Source organism: Salmo salar, chromosome ssa14, assembly GCF_905237065.1.
Source record: "Salmo salar chromosome ssa14, Ssal_v3.1, whole genome shotgun sequence".
NCBI classification, from domain to species: domain Eukaryota; kingdom Metazoa; phylum Chordata; class Actinopteri; order Salmoniformes; family Salmonidae; genus Salmo; species Salmo salar.
In genome coordinates, this window is record NC_059455.1 from 14,171,902 (window position 1) to 14,193,682 (window position 21,781).

Here is a 21,781-nt window from a genome sequence, read left to right on the forward strand (position 1 = left end):
CATAGAAATGGGCCATTTCCACATATGTTGATGCCGAAGATGATGAATATGAAATTGAAAAATGTTGACATTTCCCTTTAAAGTAACTGTCCGGTGTTTCCAGATTTCTAAGAAATATGACCTATGATTAATTATAATATGAGTGAAATAGTTTTCCTTCCAAAAAAATGTCAATTATGTATGTTAAAACACAGCTTTAAAAAAAATAAAAATTGTACCTTTTTTTAACTAGGCAAGTCAGTTAAGAACAAATTCTTATTTTTAATGACGGGCTAGGAACAGTGGGTTAACTGCCTGTTCAGGGGCAGAACGACAGATTTGTACCTTGTCAGCTCGGGGATTTCAACTTGCAACCTTTCGGTTACTAGTCCAACGCTCTAACCACTAGGCTACCCTGCCTTTTCTGTGTTTGAATGGTGTGGGTGTATACTGGTAATATTCAAAATATTAACGTGAGTAGACCACTGATTGGCCAGCTCAGCCAATGAGCCAACATGACATAATGTTCTATGAGGAAATAGCAAGCATTTTTTAAACAGTCTGTTTGAGATTCCAGCGTACTCAACTATTCACTTGCACTCTCTCCTTATGGTGTTCACAGATTGGATGCTGCTGCGATTCCCATCGAATGCCGTTATGGAAAGGGAGTGGGCTTGGCTACCTGTAGTGGGCATTGGTGCCTTTCCCCCCCCAATTTCGTGATATCCAATTACGATCTTGTCTCATCACTGCAACTCCCAAACTGGCTCGGGAGAGGCGAAGGTCGAGTGATGCGTCCTCCGAAACATGACCTGCCAAACCGCATTTCGTAACACCCACAGTATTTGGTCTACACAATTCTTTATTTCACTGTTAATATTACAGAACCTTTGTTTTTGATTCAGAACCTAATATATCCATTTAAATCAGAAAATAAACAGAAATGGCATTGACAAAATTATTAACACCCTAGATTTAATATCTGGTTACACAGCCTTTGGTCAAAATAACTGCAATAAAGCGCTTCCTATAACCATCGAAGAGCTTCCTGCACCTCTATACTGGCAGTTTGGCCCACTCCTCTTGTGCAAACTTCTCCAGTTCTCCCAGATTAGAAGGGTGCCTTCTCCTAACTGCTGTTTTCAGCTCTCTCCACAAGTTTTCAATGGGATTTAGATCTGGACACATTGCTGGCCACTTCAGAACAGTCCAGAGTTTTGTCTTGAACCATTCCTGGGTGCTTTTTTGAAGTGTGTTTGGGGTAATTTTCCTGCTGGAAGACCCATGACCTTCGACGGAGACCCAGCTTTCTGACATTGCGCTCCAAAATTCCTTGGTATTCACCTGATTTCATGATGCCATGCACACGTTCAAGGCACCCACTGCCAGCGGCAGCAAAGCAACCCCAAAACATAACTGAACCTCCTCCATGTTTGACTGTAGGGAAGGTGTTATTTTCTTTGAAAGCTTAATTTTGTTTTCTGTAAACATAGAGATGTCTGTGCCCAAACAATTCGAGCTTCTACTTTTAAAAATGCATCTTTCCAGAAACAAGTCTCTCACCGTTGCCGCTTGTTATAGACCCTCCAAAGCCCCCAGCTGTGCCCTGGACACCATATGTGTCACAATTTCTGCCAAAGTCGGTCCCTCTCCTTGTTCGGGCGGCATTCGGCGGTCGACGTCACCGGTTTTCTAGCCATCGCCGCTCCACCTTCCATTTTCCATTTGTTTTGTCTTGTTTTCCTGCACACCTGGTTTACATCTCATCATCATTACTATGTGTATTTAGCCCTCTGTTCCCTCCATGTCTGTGTGGGGTATTGTTTATTGTCAAGGTTGGCATGCTTCTGGCTGGTTTGCGCCGGGTTTTGTTTTATACCCGTGCTTTGTGGCAGCTGGTACTTTGTACTTGAGTTTTGTACTTTGTGCTGCTTCACTTGTTCTTTGGGCATTTGTTTTGTGACACAGTTGCGTTCTGTTCATATGATTGCCTAAGTAAAGTGCTTTGTCCACTCATCTCTGCTCTCCTGCACCTGATTTCCATGCACCAGCTACACCCACCATTGACAGAATACCCCCCCCTTCGATGAAGTCAGCAGGAGCAGGTGCCCGTTATTGGGGTAGAGGAGCGCGTCCAGGAACACGCAACGATGCTCCACCATCTCGGCGCCGCCATGGACCGCGTCGTCCAAACTAAGGACCGCTGGGAGAGACAGGGAGTCCCTCCAGCACAACAGGGGCCTCCACTACTCGCTCCCCCTGCACCCGGTTCCAGTGGGATTCGCCTCGCCCTCCCCAGGGAGTACGATGGGACGGCTGCCCGCTGCCAGGGTTTCCTGCTGCAGTTGGAGTTATACCTGGCGACCGTCCACCCGGCTCCTTTGGGCCGTGAGAGGGTGTCCGCCCTCGTCTCATGCCTCTCGGGGAAAGCCCTGGAGTGGGCCAACGCTGTGTGGGTGGAAGGAGATACCGTGCTGGACCACTTTGAGGATTTCACCCGTCGTTTCCAGGCAGTCTTCGACCACCCGCCTGAGGGTAGAGCGTCTTTTCCACCTGCGGCAGGGGACGAGGAGCGCCCAGGAGTTCGCTCTGGACTTTCGGACCCTGGCCGCCGGAGTGGGATGGAACGGCAGGGCCCTGATCGACCACTATCGCTGCAGCTTGCGCGAGGATGTCCGCCGGGAGTTGGCCTGCAGGGACACCACCCTCATATTTGACCAGCTGGTGGACCTGTCCATCTGGCTGGATAACCTGCTGGCCACCCGCGGACGTCCAGATCGGGCTCTGTTGGTTCCATCCCCCAGCACCATCGCTCCGATACCTATGGAGCTGGGAGGTGCTGCACTTAGGGAGGCCGGAGGAGGGGCCTTCGCGTGCACCATCTGTAGCCGCAGAGGGCACACTGCCAGTCGGTGTCGAGTTGGTTCCTCTGGGGGTAGAAGCAGCAGGCAGGGCACTCTAGCGTCACCCCAGGTGAGTCGGCACCATTCTCACCCAGGGCCCTCGGTTGCACACCTGTTTTTGCATGTCATGTTTCCTGAGTTTTCCCCGCATTCCCAGCATAAGGCGCTCGTCGATTCAGGCGCGGCTGGGAATTTTATAGACAGATCGTTCGCCCTTAGTTTAGGGATCCCCATCGTTCCCGTGGCTGTGCCCTTCCCCGTTCACGCCTTTGACAGTCGACCATTAGGGTCAGGGTTGATTAGGGAGGCCACCGCTCCTCTGGGTATGGTGACGCAGGGGAGTCACAAGGAGAGAATCAGTTTCTTCCTCATTGACTCTCCTGCATTTCCCGTAGCGCTAGGCCTACCCTGGTTAGCTTGTCATGACCCACTGTTTCTTGGCAATGGAGGACTCTCACGGGGTGGTCGCAAGAGTTCTCGGGGAGGTGTTTAGGGGTTTCCGTTGGTGCTACTATGGTGGAAAGTCCAGACCAGGTCTCCACCGTGCGCATTCCCCCTGAATATGCTGATTTGGCTCTCGCCTTCTCCAAAAAGAAGGCGACTCAATTACCACCCCATCGACGAGGCGATTGTGCGATAAATCTCCTGGTAGACGCTGCACTTCCCAGGAGTCACGTGTATCCCCTCTCACAGGCGGAGACGGCGGCTATGTATTCATATGTCTCCGAATCCCTGCGTCAGGGGTACATTCGGTCCTCCACTTCACCCGCCTCCTCGAGTTTCTTTTTTGTGAAGAAGGAGGAGGGAGGTCTGCGCCCGTGTATTGACTACCGAGGCCTAAATCAGATCACGGTGAGGTACAGTTACCCGCTACCTCTTATCGCCACGGCGATTGAGTCAATGCACAGGGCGCGCTTCTTCACCAAACTAGATCTCAGGAGTGCTTACAACCTGGTGCGTATCCGGGAGGGAGACGAGTGGAAGATAGCGTTCAGTACAACCTCAAGGCATTTTGAGTACCTCGTCATGCCATACGGGTTGATGAACGCTCCATCAGTTTTTCAAGCCTTTGTAGACAAGATTTTCAGGGACCTGCCTGGGCAGGGTGTAGTGGTGTATATTGATGACATTCTGATATACTCCGCTACACGCCCCGAGCATGTGTCCCTGGTGCGCAGGGTGCTTGGTCGACTGTTGGAGCATGACCTGTAAGTCAAGGCTGAGAAATGCCTGTTCTTCCAGCAGTCTGTCTCCTTCCTAGGGTACCACATTTCCAGCTCGGGGGTGGAGATGGAGAGTGACCGCATTTCAGCCGTGCGTAATTGGCCACCACGGTAAAGGAAGTGCAGCGATTCCTAGGGTTTGCCAATTACTACCGGAAGTTTATCCGGGGTTTTGGCCAGGTAGCGGCTCCCATTACCTCACTGCTGAAGGGGGGCCCGGTATGTTTGCAGTGGTCGGCTGAGGCGGACAGGGCTTTTGGTCACCTGAGGGCTCTGCTTACCTCGGCTCCCGTGCTGGCCCATCCAGATCCCTCTTTGGCGTTCATAGTGGAGGTGGACGCATCTGAGGCTGGGATAGGAGCCGTGCTCTCTCAGTGCTCGAGTACGCCACTGAAGCTCCGCCCCTGTGCCTTCTTCTCAAAGAATCTCAGCCTGGCAGAGCGAAACTATGACGTGGGCCCCCGGAGCTGTTGGCTGTTGTCAAGGCTCTGAAGGCATGGAGACATTGGCTTGAGGGGGCTAAACACCCTTTTCTAATCTGGACTGACCACCGCAATCTGGAGTACATCCGGGTAGCGAGGAGACTGAACCCTCGCCAGGCAAGGTGGCCCATGTTTTTCACCCGTTTTGTTTTTTCCCTTTCCTACAGACCAGGCTCCCAGAACATTAAGGCAGTTGCATTATCCCGACTGTATGACACAGAGGAGCGGCCCATGGATCCCACTCCCATACTCCCCGCCTCCTGCCTGGTGGCGCCAGTAGTGTGGGAGCTGGACGCAGACATTGAGCAGGCGTTTCGTGCAGAGCCCGCTCCCCTCCAGTGTCCCGCGGGGCATCTGTATGTTCCGTCTGCTGTCCGTGACCGGTTGATCTATTGGGCACACACGTCACCCTCCTCTGGTCATCCTGGGATTGGTCAGACGGTGCGCTGTTTGGTTGGGAAGTACTGGTGGCCTACCTTGGCCAAGGACATGAGGGTTTATGTTTCCTCCTGCTCGGTGTGCGCCCAGTGTAAGGCTCCTAGGCACCTGCCCAGAGGGAAGCTACACCCCTTACCCATTCCACAATGGCCTTGTCGGTGGATTTTCTTATCGACCTCCCCCCTCACAGGGAAACACCACGATCCTGGTCGTTGTGGATCGGTTCTCTAAGTCCTGCCGTCTCCTCCCTCTGCCCGGTCTCCCTACGGCCCTACAGAGTGCGGAGGCCTTGTTTACGCACGTCTTCCGGCACTACGGGGTGCCTGAGGATGTAGTGTCTGATTGAGGTCCCCAGTTCACTTCGAGGGTCTGGAAGGCGTTCATGGAACATCTGGGGGTCTCGATCAGCCTTACCTCGGGGTTTCATCCCGAGAGTAATGGGCAGGTGGAGAGAGTGAACCAGGATGTGGGCAGGTTTCTGCGGTCGTATTGCCAGGATCGGCCGGGAGAGTGGGCAGCTTTCGTGCCCTGGGCCGAGATGGCTCAGAACTCGCTCCGCCACTCCTCCACTAACCTCTCCCTCTTCCAGTGCGTACTGGGGTACCAGCCGGTTCTGGCGCCTTGGCATCAGAGTCAGACCGAGGCTCCTGCGGTGGACGACTGGTTCAGGCGCGCGGAGGAGACATGGGATGCCGCCCATGTTCACCTCCAGCGGGCCGTGCTGCGCCAGAAAGCCAGCGCAGACCGTCACCGCAGTGAGGCCCCGGTGTTCGCACCGGGGGACCGGGTCTGGCTCTCGACCTGGAACCTGCCCCTCCGCCTGCCCTGCCGGAAGCTGGGTCCGCGGTTTGTGGGGCCATTTAAAGTCCTGAGGAGAGTGAATGAGGTTTGTTATAGGTTACAGCTTCCCCCTGATTACCGTATTAACCCCTCGTTCCATGTGTCTCTCCTCAGGCCGGTGGTGGTTGGCCCGCTCCAGGAGTCTGAGGTGCGGGAGGTTCCGCCGCCCCCTCGTCCTCCGCCCCTCGATGTCCTCTGCCCCCTCGAGGGGGCCCCGGCGTACTCCGTTCGCTATATACTGTATTCGAGGTGTCGGGCGAGGGGCCTTCAGTACCTCATGGAGTGGGAGGGGTACAGTCCGGAGGAGAGGTGCTGGGTTCCGGTGGAGGACGTGTTGGACCCTTCAATGCTGCGGGAGTTCCACCGTCTCCGTCCGGATCGCCCTCCGGGTCGTCCCCGAGGCCGGCGTCGGAGTGCTGCTAGAGCCGTGCGTCAAGGGGGGTTACTGTCACAAATTCCGCCGAAGTCGGGTCCTCTCCTTGTTTGGGCGGTGCTCGGCGTCACCGGTCTTCTAGCCATCATCGATCCACTTTTCATTTTCCATGTGTTTTGTCTTGTTTTTCCTCACACCTGGTTTCAATTCCCTCAATTACTTGTTGTGTATTTAACCCTCTGTTCCCCCCATGTCTTAAGTGTGGGATTGTTTATTGTAGTGCTTGTGCACGTTCCCCGTGAGCGCACGACGGGTTATTTTTGTGGCCATTTATCTTTTTTTGTTCTGGATGCCGTTGGTTTTGCTTAATAAATCTCCGGTTATTACCCATTTCTGCTCTCCTGCGCATGACTTCTCTGCCGCCAATTACGCACCCTGCTACACACTGTTCGGATGCTGGAATTATTTTGGATGAATGTGCGATGGTAAGCAACTTTTTGAAGTGATTTTTTTGGTTGTGTTCATGGTACATAAAAAAGTATAGTTAAATTACGTCTTCACTATAAAACCCATTGAAAATGTTGGTGCACTCGCTTATGGGCCTCAGACTGGCCTCTGCCTGGGGCCTCCAAATCACTAAGTCCGACCCTGCACATACACATGGCTATACATGAATAGGCAACAGAGGTCAAAACTGTGACTCGAGATTTCAATTACTTATTATTTTTGCTATCTTATACAATTAAAATAGGCCTAAATTGTGATTGGACCCAACATACATATTTTATAAGTAATTGACCGTGTTATATCTGAGAGGGCAGTTGCAGCTAACTCTCTGCACATTCTCTTTCAAATTGGCAAGAATAAGAACAACAAAAACATTTCACAAGGTAGCATTGAATTTTAATACTGACAGACTGTATTCAGCAAAGTCATACATTTTGTGTTTGGCAGAGTATATGAGTGACTTGTTGGTGAGCTGTCTACAAGTGATGCTTGTTGTTACATTATCGACTTATGCATGTGTAAAGGTCAACAATAAACAGCTGTATTTGTTTTATTTTGGAAATAATATTAAAACGGAAACAATAAATAAGGCAAATAAGGTACATTGTTAAATTATAAAAGGCTTGCCACATAATTTCAAGCATAAAATGTACCTATGAAATACAGTAGTAATTGTAGTATTCAATACAGTAGTACAGTAGTAAAACTAACACAAGGATGGCCAACTGTTCCTGGATAACCAGTGTGTGCAGTCTTTATTACTTAAAACTCTTTGAATCAGGTGTGCTGGGCTGGAATTAAACCCTGCACACACTGCTGCTACTCTCGGAGCAAAGTTGGCCATCCTTCGTCTCTAACATGATCCTGACCTTATTAACACATCAGTATTCACTCCAATCGTATTGCATATTACTGGCAATTAGCCTTCCTGTTTCAGCTGTGTAACCTTTGAATCAGTCGATTCCGACGGAAGCACCAACACCTGGGTGCTAACATTCACAGATCTTTCCCAAACATGGATAGGCTAAACAAATATCCTATACAGGTCCAGTACCATAATAGAGTAACTATACATCAGGCTTGGTAAGACTGTTAACAAAAAAAGGCAATGGCTGGAGCTAAGTCAGGGTTTGATCCTGTATACGACCAAGGACTTACAGTATTTTTATGGGCTGATATAAGGGCTTATCATTCCACAAAATTAAAAGTCTCAAAAAGGTACTTAAAAAAAAAAAAATATTATCTTTAGGAGTGTCAGTCCTTTGACAGTAGAACACACTGCTGTTGTTTGTTGGTAGAGAACAGTAGATCACAGTATGTAGTGCTGGTTGAGTCAGAGAGTCATCTTCTCATTGATGCAGAAGGGGTGATCTCCAGTTGTGGGTCAGTAAAGACTGAATGGATGAGATTAGTGTTCATGCTGAATGCCAACGTGTGAGACGGAAGTGTGTGTGTACGTATGCGTGTCAGGACGATCTAGCACTCCAGCTTCAGAGTAAAATCCATATATCAAACAAAAATGTGTATCTATCCAAAAGTTATGGTCAGAAATGAAAACAAATCGTTTTGGGTGTAGGTGTACATGTGTGTCAAAGAGAATGCCAGGTATCCAGGTTGCAACAGTTCCCGATCCTCCCCAGGTTGATCACTTGCTACACTATCAACAAGGGAGAAGAGACAATCTATAACATAACAATAATGATGACCCTATCATGACATTGTGACCTCATCACCACCTCTACTCCCCGGCCCTGCTCCCCACAGGACCACTCTTGAACTTGACCACCATGACAGTGATGTTGTCTGGGCAGCCGCGGTAAAAGGACTGCAGCACAATGCTCTTGGCACCGTAGTGCGGCTCGTCCAGGCGCTCGCGCACAAAGCGCACCGCCTCCTCGTTGCTGAAGGCGTCCCACAGGCCGTCCGACGCCAGGATCATGAACTCGGGCTGCAGCTTGTCCAGGTCAAAGGTCAACACGTCAGGGTCGGGGATGACCACGTTGAGGTTCTTCAGGGGGTAGTCGCCCAGTGAGCGAGACATGGCCAGGATGCCCTGGACTCGCCATGAACCGTTGAAGCTTATGAAGCCCCCTGGTGGTGAAGGAATGGAAGTGCCATGCAATTGAATTAAACTATCTGTAACTTTGTTATGGACATTGGTCAGTCATTGGTCATTCATTGTGTACACAGAAAACAACACAGAAAAAAGTGCAGACTGAGCATAGAAATGTCTGTATCCTAGTCAAAGTACATAATATCTATATATCTATAAATATTATATTTACCAAATCCAGTGGTGTAAAGTACTTAAGTAAAAATACTTGAAAGTACTACTTAAGTAGTTTTTCTGGGTATCTGTACTTTACTTTTTATATTTTTTACAACTTTTACTTCACTACATTCCTAAAATTCTGTATTTTTTACTCCATACATTTTCCCTGACAACCCAAAGTACTCGTTACATTTTGAATGCTTAGCAGAAAAGGAAAATGATGAAAATGAATTCCCGCACTTATCAAGAGAACACATGGTCATCCCTACTGCCTATTCTGGCGGACTCACTAAACACAAATGCATAGTTTGTAAATGATGTCTGAGTGTTGGAGTCTGCCCCTGGCTATCCATACATTTTAAAAACAAGAAAATGCTGCCGCCTGATTTGCTTAATATAAGGAATTTGAAATGATTTATACTTTTACTTTTGAGATACTTCGGTATATTTTAGCAATTGAATTCACTTGTGAAACTTACGTATATTTAAACCAAACACTTTTAGACTTTTATTCAAGTAGTATTTTACTGGGTAACTTTCACTTTTACTTGAGTAATTTTCTATTAAGGAATCTATACTGTGACGACCCTCCCACTCTGTCTGCCTTATTCTCTCTGTTCTTGTTTCCTTGTTAGGATGCCGGTGGGCGGAGTTGGAAGGGTCGTCAGCTAAATGGGAAGCACCTGGGCCCGGGTGTGTCCCAGGATAAAGAGACCTCTTCCACAGTTATTGGAAAGACTCTCTCCACCCAGACACTTTGTTGATTTTGGTTGTGTAGTTTTTGTGGCTTTTTGGTTATTTGCTTTGGCACTTTTCAACACCCTGCATTATTACATTCAGGTATGCAAAACACTCACTTACACTACTGCTTACACACACCATTGTTAATTACTTAGTTACTTTATTTAATAAATATATATTTTGATACTCCTTGTCTCCACGTTGTCTCCCTTTTTGTTGCGAACTCTGAGCCGGTTCGTAACAAGTGGGGGCTCGTCCGGGATATTGAACTTGTGTTTGGGAGAAAACGTGGAGGTATGTTAAATTCCGTAGGTAATTTGTTTGTATATTTTGTTAGTTTGAGTTTGGTGCTCAGTACTGGTTGCTTTTGTTTGGTTGGTTCGTGTACTGTGTTGGAGAGAGTACATTGGTTAGTTTCCAGGCCCCTGCCCAGCCTGGAAACGCTTGTTCTACTTGCTGTTGGGACATTGGTCTGAGGACGTGAGTGCAATCAGCTGTGTACCTCAGTGGGAGATTTGGATAGGGTAGTGAAACTTACCACCAGGAGCTATAGCCTTTTTCCCCTGATAGGCTTAGCGACGTGTTTCATTTTGGAATATGTTGGGCATTGTTAATGATTGTTATTTTTGTGTGGTGTCTGTGGACTGAGCAGTTGTCTCGGGGGCACATCCGTGGCTTGGTGGAATCTACCAGCGTGCTGGGGGGTTACTTCCTTGCCAGCGGGCTACAGTGCATAATTACCCACCGCAAATCTGCATGAAGATTAGGGTTGAGTTATTGTAGGTTTTGGGGAAGCTCCATATCTCATCTCTCTTTCTGTGGTGCCAGTGTGATTGTTATTTCTCTTGTTGTGGTCTGGTGTGCTCAGAGGGGTTGAGTGAGATTTTCTTTTTTTCTCTCTCACTGACTATGGCATCTAATGTAGACGAGTTCATTCGCTTTCCATCAGAGGAACTGTTAGACTTATGTACTAAAGAACAGCTGTTGAAGGTTGCTGAACACTACAAGGTTGAAATTAGTGATAAACGTCAAAAAAAATTCTATTAGGTTAATATTGAAGGCCAATCTGATGGAGAGTGGTATTCTTGACGTTACCACTGGGGCAGCCTCTGAGGACTCGCCGTCTCCCCGATATGCTACAATGACCGCTCCATCGGTTAGTCCTAGTGGTCTTCTTTTTGAACAGCAGAAAGAGCTGCTTCTGTTACAGCTAGGGCACGATCGTGTAAAATATGAAAAGGAATTGGAATTTAAACAGGATATGGAGCGTGCTAAAATCAAGCTGCAACAAGAGCGACTAGAGTTGGTTAGGGAAGGAAAGCTCTCAGTGGAGAGTTTGCTCTGGGAAGGTGATGCAGATTTACCTAGGAGTCGTTTCTCTTTTGGTCGTGCCCCGGACACATTTGACATTGTTGGGAATTTACGGTTGTTGCCTCAGTTTAATGAAAAGGACTCTGAGACATTCTTTTCGTTGTTTGAGCGTGTTGCTGACGCTAGGAGTTGGCCTGATTCTGACCACACTTTAATGTTGCAGTGTGTGCTGACTGGTAAAGCGCAGGAAGCATATTCAGCTCTTAGTGTAGCCGACAGTGTCATTTATGATAAGGTTAAAACGGCGGTGTTACAGATTTACGAATTGGTTCCTGAGGCTTACCGCCAACGATTTAGAACTTTAAAAAGGGATGATAAGCAGACTCATGTTGAGTTTGCGCGAGAATTATCTTCACAGTTTAATCGCTGGTGTTCCGCCTCTGCAGTTATTACTTTTCAAGGGCTGTGTGATCTGATTATGCTAGAGCAATTTAAGGACACAATCCCTGGTCATATAGCGACGTATATTAACGAACGAAAAGTAAAGACTGTCGCTGAAGCTGCGGTTTTGGCGGACGAATATGTTTTGACTCACAAAAGTGTTTTTGTAGAACCCCGTACTTGGAGTGAGTGGGGGCGTTCGGAGAGATTTGGGCCTCGCTCACCGAGATACTCTGGTTCACGGGCAGAGTTTCATTCAGCTAGGGTTGAGCCTGACTCCCGTGGTAAAACTGACTTTGGTCAAGAGTGTCACTACTGTCAAGGCTCAGGTCATTGGAAAAACGAATGTCCGGTTCTCAGGTCTAGGGGTAAATTCAGTACGTGTGTTAACGTTAAGTGTAGGCCTACGGCGTTAGCTGCGTCTGTTCCACATCAGTTTACTCCTGACACATTGTCTCAGGCCCATGGGCATGTGAAAGTCCATATTGACCCAGGCTATTTACCTTTCATTACGGAGGGTTTTGTGTCTATGTTAGGAAGTAAGAACCTAGTGCCAGTGACGATCCTACGAGACACAGGTGCCTCGGAATCGTTTGTGTTGGAATCTGTGTTACCTTTCTCTGCTGAGACTGATTCTGGGAATAGTGTTCTAATTAGGGGAATAGGTTTGAACAATCTGTCAGTTCCATTGCATAAACTGATATTGGATTGTGGACTGGTGAAAGGTGAGGTTGTTGTGGGGGTGCGTCCTTCGTTGCCTATTGAGGGTATCGACGTTATCCTTGGGAATAACTTGGCTGGTGAGCGTGTGTGGCCTGTCGTGTTTCCATCTCTAGTGGTTTCCACTAAACCGTCAATTGTAGGGATTCCTGATGAGAGTGCGCAGAGTTTCCCAGCGGTGTTCTCTGCGGGTGAAGTGACGCGGTCTATGAGCCATGGCGACCTGGTCCCTGCTCCGGTAAATGAGAATACCACAAAGAAGTCTCTCACTGTTTTCCCTGTTATCCCGTTATCTGTATTCCGCTCCGATCTAATCAATGCGCAACGGACTGACCCCACATTAGAAGAGTTGCGTGACCAAATTGTGCCTGTGGAACAGTTGGGAGATGTCGCACATGGTTATTTTCTCCAAGAGGATGTTCTGATGAGAAAGTGGGAGTCTACAGAGGATGGTAAACCTGTTCGTTTGGCTGATACCGTTACTTCCCTTGGTTCTTGTAATGCTAGGTCTGTGCATGAGGACAAATGTTCCTGGTCCCGATGATTGTTTACTGCAGGGTAGATTGAAAAATTCATAGACACTGGATATTTTGGATAGCCCTTTTACTCAGCTACCTGTTGACGGGCGGAAAGAGCTGGTTGGTCTGATTCGGAAAATTCCAGGTTTGTTTTCTGTGACACCTACACGTACAAACTTGATAGAGCATGATATTGACATTGGAGATGCTGACCACATTCGTTAGCGGTTCTATAGAGTCTCTGTAGAGAAACTGCGTTGCCTGGATGCTGAGGTCAGGTACATGCTGGAGAATAAGATAGCAGAGCCTTCTTTCTCCAGTTGGGCTTCTCCCTGTATCTTGGTCAGTAAACCGGATGGAACGGACCACCGTAAGGTAAACGGAGTCACTAAGCCAGATTAATTTCCTCTTCCTCGGAGGGAGGACTGCGTTGATCAAGTCGGCGCAGCTAAGTTTGTGAGCAAATTTGACCTGTTATTGTGCTATTGGCAGGTGCCACTGACGAGTAGGGCACATTACATTTTTGCCTTTATTACACCCTCTGGTCTGTACTCGTATTCGGTTATGAGTTTAGTGACTATGAATCGTTGGAGTCACTATGAATCATTGGAGTGACTATGAATCGTTGGGGAAATGACAACCGTTGAGAAGTGACTATGAACCGTTGGAAGATGTTGTTTGCGTTTGTAGCTGATGTGGTCTCTTGTGCGCCCTGTTCCTGAATGTTATGTGACTGACCATTGTTTGGTTTTATCATGTTCTAACTTTCCTGTCTGTTCCCTCCTGGTCTTGTGTTCTCCTTTCCTCTTAAATGTTGCTTCCTGTGCACAAAGGTTGCTGAGGTCTGGGGAGGAGGTTGTTGGCTGGGGCAAGTGGAAGGTGAACATGTAACCTCTCGTCAATTTGGGACGCAGAGGCCTGTGTCAATTTGGGACGCAGAGGCCTGTGTCAATTTGGGACGCAGAGGCTGGTACGTTGTTCCGGGGCCCTTGTTGGTCCCCGGTTTTATGGGGGGGTGTGTGACGACCCTCCCACTCTGTCTGCCGTATTCTCTCTGTTCTTGTTTCCTTGTTAGGATGCCGGTGGGCGGAGTTGTAAGGGTCGTCAGCTAAATGGGAAGCACCTGGGCCCGGGTGTGTCCCAGGATAAAGAGACCTCTTCCACAGTTATTGGAAAGACTCTCTCCACCCAGACACTTTGTTGATTTTGGTTGTGTAGTTTTTGTGGCTTTTTGGTTATTTGCTTTGGCACTTTTCAACACCCTGCATTATTACATTCAGCTATGCAAAACACTCACTTACACTACTGATTACACACACCATTGTTAATTACTTAGTTACTTTATTTAATAAATATATATTTTGATACTCCTTGTCTCCACGTTGTCTCCCTTGTTGCGAACTCTGAGCCGGTTCGTAACAATACTTTTACTCAAGTATGACAATTGGGTACTTTTCCACCACTTACCAAATCCAGCACATGATACACAGTGAGGGAAAAAAGTATTTGATCCCCTGCTGATTTTGTACGTTTGCCCACTGACAAAGAAATGATCAGTCTATAATTTTAATGGTAGGTTTATTTGACCAGTGAGAGACAGAATAACAACAACAAAAAATCCAGAAAAACGCATGTCAAAAATGTTATAAAATGATTTGCATTTTAATGAGGGAAATAAGTATTTGACCCCTCTGCAAAACATGACTTAGTACTTGGTGGCAAAACCCTTGTTGGCAATCACAGAGGTCAGACGTTTCTTGTAGTTGGCCACCAGGTTTGCACACATCTCAGGAGGGATTTTGTCCCACTCCTCTTTGCAGATCTTCTCCAAGTCATTAAGGTTTCGAGGCTGACGTTTGGCAACTCGAACCTTCAGCTCCCTCCACAGATTTTCTATGGGATTAAGGTCTGGAGACTGGCTAGGCCACTCCAGGACCTTAATGTGATTCTTCTTGAGCCATTCCTTTGTTGCCTTGGCCGTGTGTTTTGGGTCATTGTGATGCTGGAATACCCACCTTCAATGCCCTGGCTGAGGGAAGGAGGTTCTCACCCAAGACTTGACGGTACATGGCCCCGTCCATCGTCCCTTTGATGCGGTGAAGTTGTCCTGTCCCCTTAGCAGAAAAACACCCCCAAAGCTTAATGTTTCCACCTCCATGTTTGACGGTGGGGATGGTGTTCTTGGGGTCATAGGCAGCATTCCTCCTCCTCCAAACACGGCGAGTTGAGTTGATGCCAAAGAGCTCCATTTTGGTCTCATCTGACCACAACACTTTCACCCAGTTGTCCTCTGAATCATTCAGATGTTCATTGGCAAACTTCAGACGGGCATGTATATGTGCTTTCTTGAGCAGGGGGACCTTGCGGGTGCTTCAGGATTTCAGTCCTTCACGGCGTAGTGTGTTACCAATTGTTTTCTTGGTGACTATGGTTCCAGCTGCCTTGAGATCATTGACAAGGTTCTCCCGTGTAGTTCTGGGCTGATTCCTCACCGTTCTCATGATCATTGCTACTCCACGAGGTGAGATCTTGCATGGAGCCCCAGGCCGAGGGAGATTGACAGTTCTTTTGTGTTTCTTCCATTTGCGAATAATCTCACCAAGCTGCTTGGCGATGGTCTTGTAGCCCATTCTAGCCTTGTGTAGGTTTACAATCTTGTCCCTGAAATCCTTGGCGAGCTCTTTGGTCTTGGCCATGGTGGAGAGTTTGGAATCTTGATTGATTGCTTCTGTGGACAGGTGTCTTTTATTCAGGTAACAAGCTGAGATTAGGAGCACTCCCTTTAAGAGTGTGCTCCTAATCTCAGCTTGTTTCCTGTATAAAAAGACACCTGGGAGCCAGAAATCTTTCTGATTGAGGGGGTCAAATACTTATTTCCCTCATTAAAATGCAAATCAATTTATAACATTTTTGACATGCGTTTTTCTGGATTTTTGTTGTTGTTCTGTCTCTCACTGTTCAAATAAACCTACCATTAAAATTATAGACTGATCATTTCTTTGTCAGTGGGCAAACGTACAAAATCAGCAGGCGATCAAATACTTTTTTCCCCTCACTGTATTAGTGCTCCCTATCATTTGTCAGAGCTAATAACCCTCGCAAGGCTGCCGGCCCAGACAGCATCTCTAGCCGTGTCCTCAGAGCATGCGCAGACCAGCTGGCTGGTGTCTTTATGGACACATTCAATCTATCCCTATCCCAGTCTGCTGTCCCCACCTTCTTCAAGATGTCCACCATTGTTCCTGTACCCAAGAAGGCAAAGGTAACTGAACGTAATGACTATCGCCCCGTAGCACTCACTTCTGTCATCATGAAGTGCTTTGAGAGGCTAGTCAAGGATCATATCACCTCCACCTTACCTGACACCCTAGACCCACTTCGATTTGCTTACCACCCCAATAGATCCACAGACGATACAATCACCATCGCACTGCACAATGCCCTATCCCATCTGGACAAGAGGAATACCTATGTATGAATGCTGTTCATTGACTATAGCTCAGCATTCAACACCATAGTACCCTCCAAGCTCATCATTAAGCTGGACTTCCTGACGGGCCGCCCCCAGGTGTTGAAGGTAGAAACAACACCTCCACTTCGCTGATCCTCAACACAGGGGCCCCACAGGGTGCGTGCTCAGCCCCCTCCTGTACTCCCTGTTCACCCATGACTGCATGGCCACGTACGCCTCCAACTCAATCATCAAGTTTGCAGAAGACACAACAGTAGTAGACCTGATACCAACAATGACGAGACAGCGTACAGGGAGGAGGTGAGAGCCCTGGGAGAGTGGTGCCAGGAAAATAACCTCTCACCCAACGTCAACAAAACTAAGAAGCTGATCGTGGACTTCAGGAAACAGCTGAGAGAGCACACCCCTATCCACATCGAAGGACCGCAGTGAAGGTGGAAAGCTTCAAGTTCCTCGGCGTACACATCACTGACGATCTGAAATGGTCCACCCACACAGACAGTGTGGTGAAGAAGGTGCAACAGCACCTCTTCAACCTCAGGAGGCTGATGAAATTTTAGGGACTTGGCCTCTAAAACCCCCACTAACTTTTACAGATGCACAATTGAGAGCATCCTGTCGGGCTGTATCACCACTTGGTACAGCAACTGCACTGCCAGCGAACCACAGGGCTCTCCAGAGGGTGGTGCGGTCTGCCCAACGCATCACTGGGGGTAAACTACCTGCTCTCCAGGACACCTACAGCACCCGATGTCACAGGAAGGCCAAAAAGATCATCAAGGACATCAACAACCCGAGCCACGGCCTGTTCATCCCGCTAACATCCAGAAGGCGAGGTCAGTACAGGTGCATCAAAGCTGGGCCCGAGAGACTGAAAAACAGCTTCTATCTCAAGGCCATCAGACAGTTAAATAGCCATCACTTGCCGGCTTCTACCTGGTTACGCAACCCTGCACCTTAGAGGCTGCTGCCCTATATACATAGACTTGGAATCACTGGCCACTTTAATAATGTTTACATACTGCTTTAGTTTTCTCATATATATATATATACTGTTTTCTATTCTACTGCATTTTAGTCAATGCCAATGCGACTTTGCTCGATCTAATATTTATGTATTTCTTAATTCCATTATTTTACTTTTGTATTTGTGTGTATTGTTGTGAATTGTTAGATACTACTGCACTGTTGGAACTAGGAACACAAGCATTTTGCTACACCCACAATAACATCTAAATATGTGTATGTGACCAATACAATTTGATTTGATAAGACATCACTGTTTGCATTTCCAAAGAGGGCCAACAGGTGGCGACTCAAGGCTGCAATTCTTAGTCTCTCTGTTTGACACTGATTCATTCTAGTGATTCATCCTAGCATGCCATTGTGATCTGCTGAAATGTGGGAAACATTTTATGAGAATAATTATACACTGCCTGCCACAGCCAAGGAAATGTATGTGTGTTTTGTTTCTGTGACAGTTTGTTTCCTGGACAGTTTGAAGGCCCAATGCAGCAGATATTTATTATCAATATCAAATCCTTTCTGGGTAAAAATTAAGTGCATTCCATTAAAATGGTCAAAAAGAAAGAAATTGCTTTTTAGCAAAACACTATTTCTGAAGCAAGAATTTTGCTAGGACTGTCTGGGAGTGGTCTGACTTGAGAAGGGAAAACTAGATGTTATTGGCAGAGAGGTTTGGAAACACAGAAAAAAACAGAATTTTGACAGCACTGGTGCTGGACTGAGAAGCATTTTCAATTGAGATTTTTTCATTCATGCTTTTTTAGTTCCGTTCTAAAACAGCCCTGTGAAATTTAGCGTGACTTCACTCTGTAGTATTTACAGTTTAGCTAGGTTTGACACAAACGTCTCTACAACGTCCCCATAGCGTTGTGGTCCTTTTGATCCATGCAGCGCTCCGCTCACCTGCCCTCTTGATCCTCTTGCGCTCTTTGAGCTGGTAGGGCTTGTGGTCATGTGACAGGGCCACCGCATTCCCATCCTTGTCACACAGCACGCCCCGCGAGTCCCCAACGTTGGCCACCGTCAGCTCCCGGTCTGATAGCAGGGCCACCAGACATGTTGTGCCTAAGAGAGGGAGAAATATAGATATTTTTTTAAAGGGACATTACATTCCAAAACCATAGCTAGATCTACACAACCGATGGCCTGGGACGTGGATCTATTTTGATATTACACTACTGTGAAGTACTGAAAACATTTCACGAACTTAGATTTTTTTTATGTGATGTCCCTTTAAGTTTATTCGAATACATTTTTCACCTGTGTTTCTCATTCTCAGAATACAATATGTGTATCCTATTCTGCTAATCAACCGCAATACTGAACGCCAGTGTATATACACTGAGTGTACAAAACATTAAGAACACTTGCTCTTTCCATGACACAGACTGACCATGTGAAATTGATGTCACTTGTTAAATCCACTTCAATCAGCGTAGATGAAGGTGAGTAAACCGGTTAAAGAGGGATCTTTAAGCTTTGAGACAATTAAGACATGAATTGTGTATGTGCGCCATTCAGAGGGTGATTGGGCAAGACACAAGATTGAAGTGTCTTTAAATGGGGTATGGTAGTAGGTGCCAGGCACACCGCTTTGAGTGTGTCAAGAACTGCAACGCTGCCGTGTTTTTCAGTTTCCCGTGTGTATCAAGAATGGTCCACCACCCAAAAGGACATCCAGCCAACTTGACACAACTGTGGGAAGCATTGGAGTCAACACGGGCCAGCATCCCTGTGGAATGCTTTAGATACCTCGTAGAGTCCATGCCCTGATGAATTGAGGCTGTTCTGAGGGCAAAGGGGGGTGCAACTCAATATTAGGTAAGTGTTCCCAATGTTTTGTACACTCTGTGTATATCATAACAATGAAAGCATCCGAGTAAGAGGAGTGAATGCTATTCTTAGCCCTAATAACTTATCTGACAAAGGTTCACCTTTTCATTCTGCCCCTGTCCTCCTCTTCCATTGGAAATCCAGTGATTTATAAGGTACTGTTTCCAGTACAGGCATTTAATCCATTTCTCAGGGCTGACAATAAATCTCCCAGGGCAACAAAGGGTAACGACACTGACTTTGTGTCTTGACCTTGTACATGGAGACATTTCACGGCCGCCATAACAAATAATACAACATTTGATGTATACGGCATTTCTTCTTCACAGACAAAATCTGTAAAACATCTAAAAAGTGCTTTACATTTATAAAAAGTGTTCCTTGTCTTTCTGTTTTCTCTACGCAGAACGTCATTAGGATGTTTTACAGAGAGGGGCAACTCTGACCAGTCTTAACCTGGGTTATGTTCAATAGGTGGAAAACAGAGTGAAACAGGTAGGTACTACCTTAACTTGTCCAATAAGAACACATATTTTCATTTCCTACTGAAGATAACTATCTGACCTACGGTCTTAACCCCTCCCCCATTGCTGCCAGCTTTTTAATGTGTGACACCTGGGCCCGTATTCACAAAACGTCTCAGAGTAGGAGTGCTGATCTAGGATCAGGTTCCCCCTGTACATGTAATCTTATTCATTATTGGCAAAACTGATCTTAGGTCAGCACTCATCCGGTCCCTCACCTGCTTCGTCATGATTGGCGGAGAGCTTGTCCACCATGTCTCGGTCCACAGCCAGGATGCGCTGCTCCAGGATGCTGTGGTAGGAGAGAACGCCCTCCCTCTTCTCCCTGTCATAGGACAGCAGCTGCTGCCTCAGAGACTCGGGCAAGTGGGCCTTCACGTAGTCAGCTGCAGCCTGAGAGAGAGAAGGGAGGATAGAGAGAGAATTTCCCTTATTTGGTTGAATTTCAGTTATTTGACTGGTCGACATTCCAACGATTTGTTGATACAACGCCGTGCCGTTACAAGTACAGAATGTTAGCTTTTTTTCTTATAGCCAAATTCATCCAGACTCAACTTTGTTACGTTTGAAAGACGTACATGATTATTGTCTATACTCAGCAGTGTTCTGAGTAAATTAATGGTGGCCTTGAGATAGAGTCTCTATGTGCCCATCTTTTACAAGAGCCCAAACAGGAGATTTTATATTTAACCTTTATTTAACTAGGCAAGTCAACAGCAGCCAAACCCTAATCCGTACATCGCTGTGACAATTGTGCACCTCCCTATGGGACTCCCAATCACGGCCGGTTGTGATACAGCCTGGAATCGAACCAGGGTCTGTAGTGACACCTCTAGCACTGAGATGCAGGTCCTTAGACCGCTGCGCCACTCAGGAGATAGCTGCCAAGGTAAACAAAGTATCAGATGTTTAGTTTCAAAATGTCCGTTTATATTATGGTTCAATTTAAACTGAAAGTCAAAACAAGTTCTTCAAATTTAAATACATTGAAATAGACTTGACCCCAAAATACAAAGTTGAAAACACCATTTTTTTATACACACCAAAGGCACGACATGACACTCAAAGACACCAATGCTTTCTAGGAGCTACCAGAAATATTCATAAAGACTAGAGGGAGCCTATTCATTATTTACAGTAAGACCCAGTACTTTTTAAGAGCATATCTAAACAAAAATCTATACATAGTGCAGGACCATAGAAGTTATATTTGACCAATCACATTTTATATATACAGTGTAGAAATGGTTTCAATGTATATGGCAGTATGTCTACACATAATTAATGTGTTTACATACAGCACTGAGTGAATGGAGGCTATTTGTAAGATTTTTTAATATGTGTGCCCAAACGCACACTTGGTTGAGTTGCTAATTTCAATGAATCATGCCTGGCTGTTCAGGAATGAATTGGGTGAGGGATAATCAACGAGAGGCTATGCGTTCTATGGAAAATAATGAACGACGTGGAAGGTGTATTCCACCACGCGCTAGCAGAGTGGAACTGACTTTCCACAGAGTTGCATTATTTTCCAGAAAACGCATAGAGCCCCGAGTTCATTATCATTTTTATACCATGGCTATAATTTAACACATTTGCCGGTAAACAATGCCATGGTATAGTTAAGCAATAAGGGCCGAGGAGGTGTGGTATATGGCCAATACCCCACGGCTAAGGGCTGTTCTTAGGCACAACGAATCGCAGAGTGCCTTGACACAGTCCTTAGCCGTGGTATATTGGCGATATATCACCCCCAAAAAATGTATAATAATAATATGTAAATATCACAAACCCCCGAGGGTTTGAACTGCATTGTTGGTTAAGGGCTTGTAAGTAAGCATTTTTTTTTACATTTTACATTTCACTGTAAGGTCTACACTCGTTGTATTCGTTGTATTCGGCACATGTGACAAATAAAGTTTGATTTGATTTGTCTTATTGAACTGGTTATAAACTGGTTACCAACGCAATTAAAGCAGTCAAAATAAATGTTTTGTCATACCCCTGGTATACGGTCTGATATACCATGGCTGTCAGCCAATCAGCATTCAGGGTTCGAACCACCCAGTTTATAATAGTTAATAATGACTAATCAATTACCATGGGAAGAGCTCTACAGTGTGCATGAAGGTTAACATTGGTTTCCAGTGATGATGTTAAAAAGACTCTGTATATTGA

At 46.5% G+C, this 21,781-nt stretch overlaps 1 protein-coding gene across 1 annotated transcript in view; it reads right to left on the reverse strand.

Annotated features, from left to right (window-relative positions):
• Positions 1–7,119: 7,119 nt before the first annotated feature.
• The window catches only part of LOC106568925 (protein phosphatase 1L), a 29,287-nt gene continuing 14,625 nt past the window's right edge, over positions 7,120–21,781 (reverse strand). The window contains exons 2-4 of the mRNA XM_014139763.2: positions 19,822–19,996; positions 18,150–18,311; positions 7,120–8,836 (exon numbers count right to left, since the gene is read on the reverse strand). Of these exons, the coding sequence (XP_013995238.1) occupies positions 8,484–8,836; positions 18,150–18,311; positions 19,822–19,996 (690 nt within the window). The 3' untranslated portion in view covers positions 7,120–8,483. The remainder of the gene's footprint in view (positions 8,837–18,149; positions 18,312–19,821; positions 19,997–21,781) is intronic.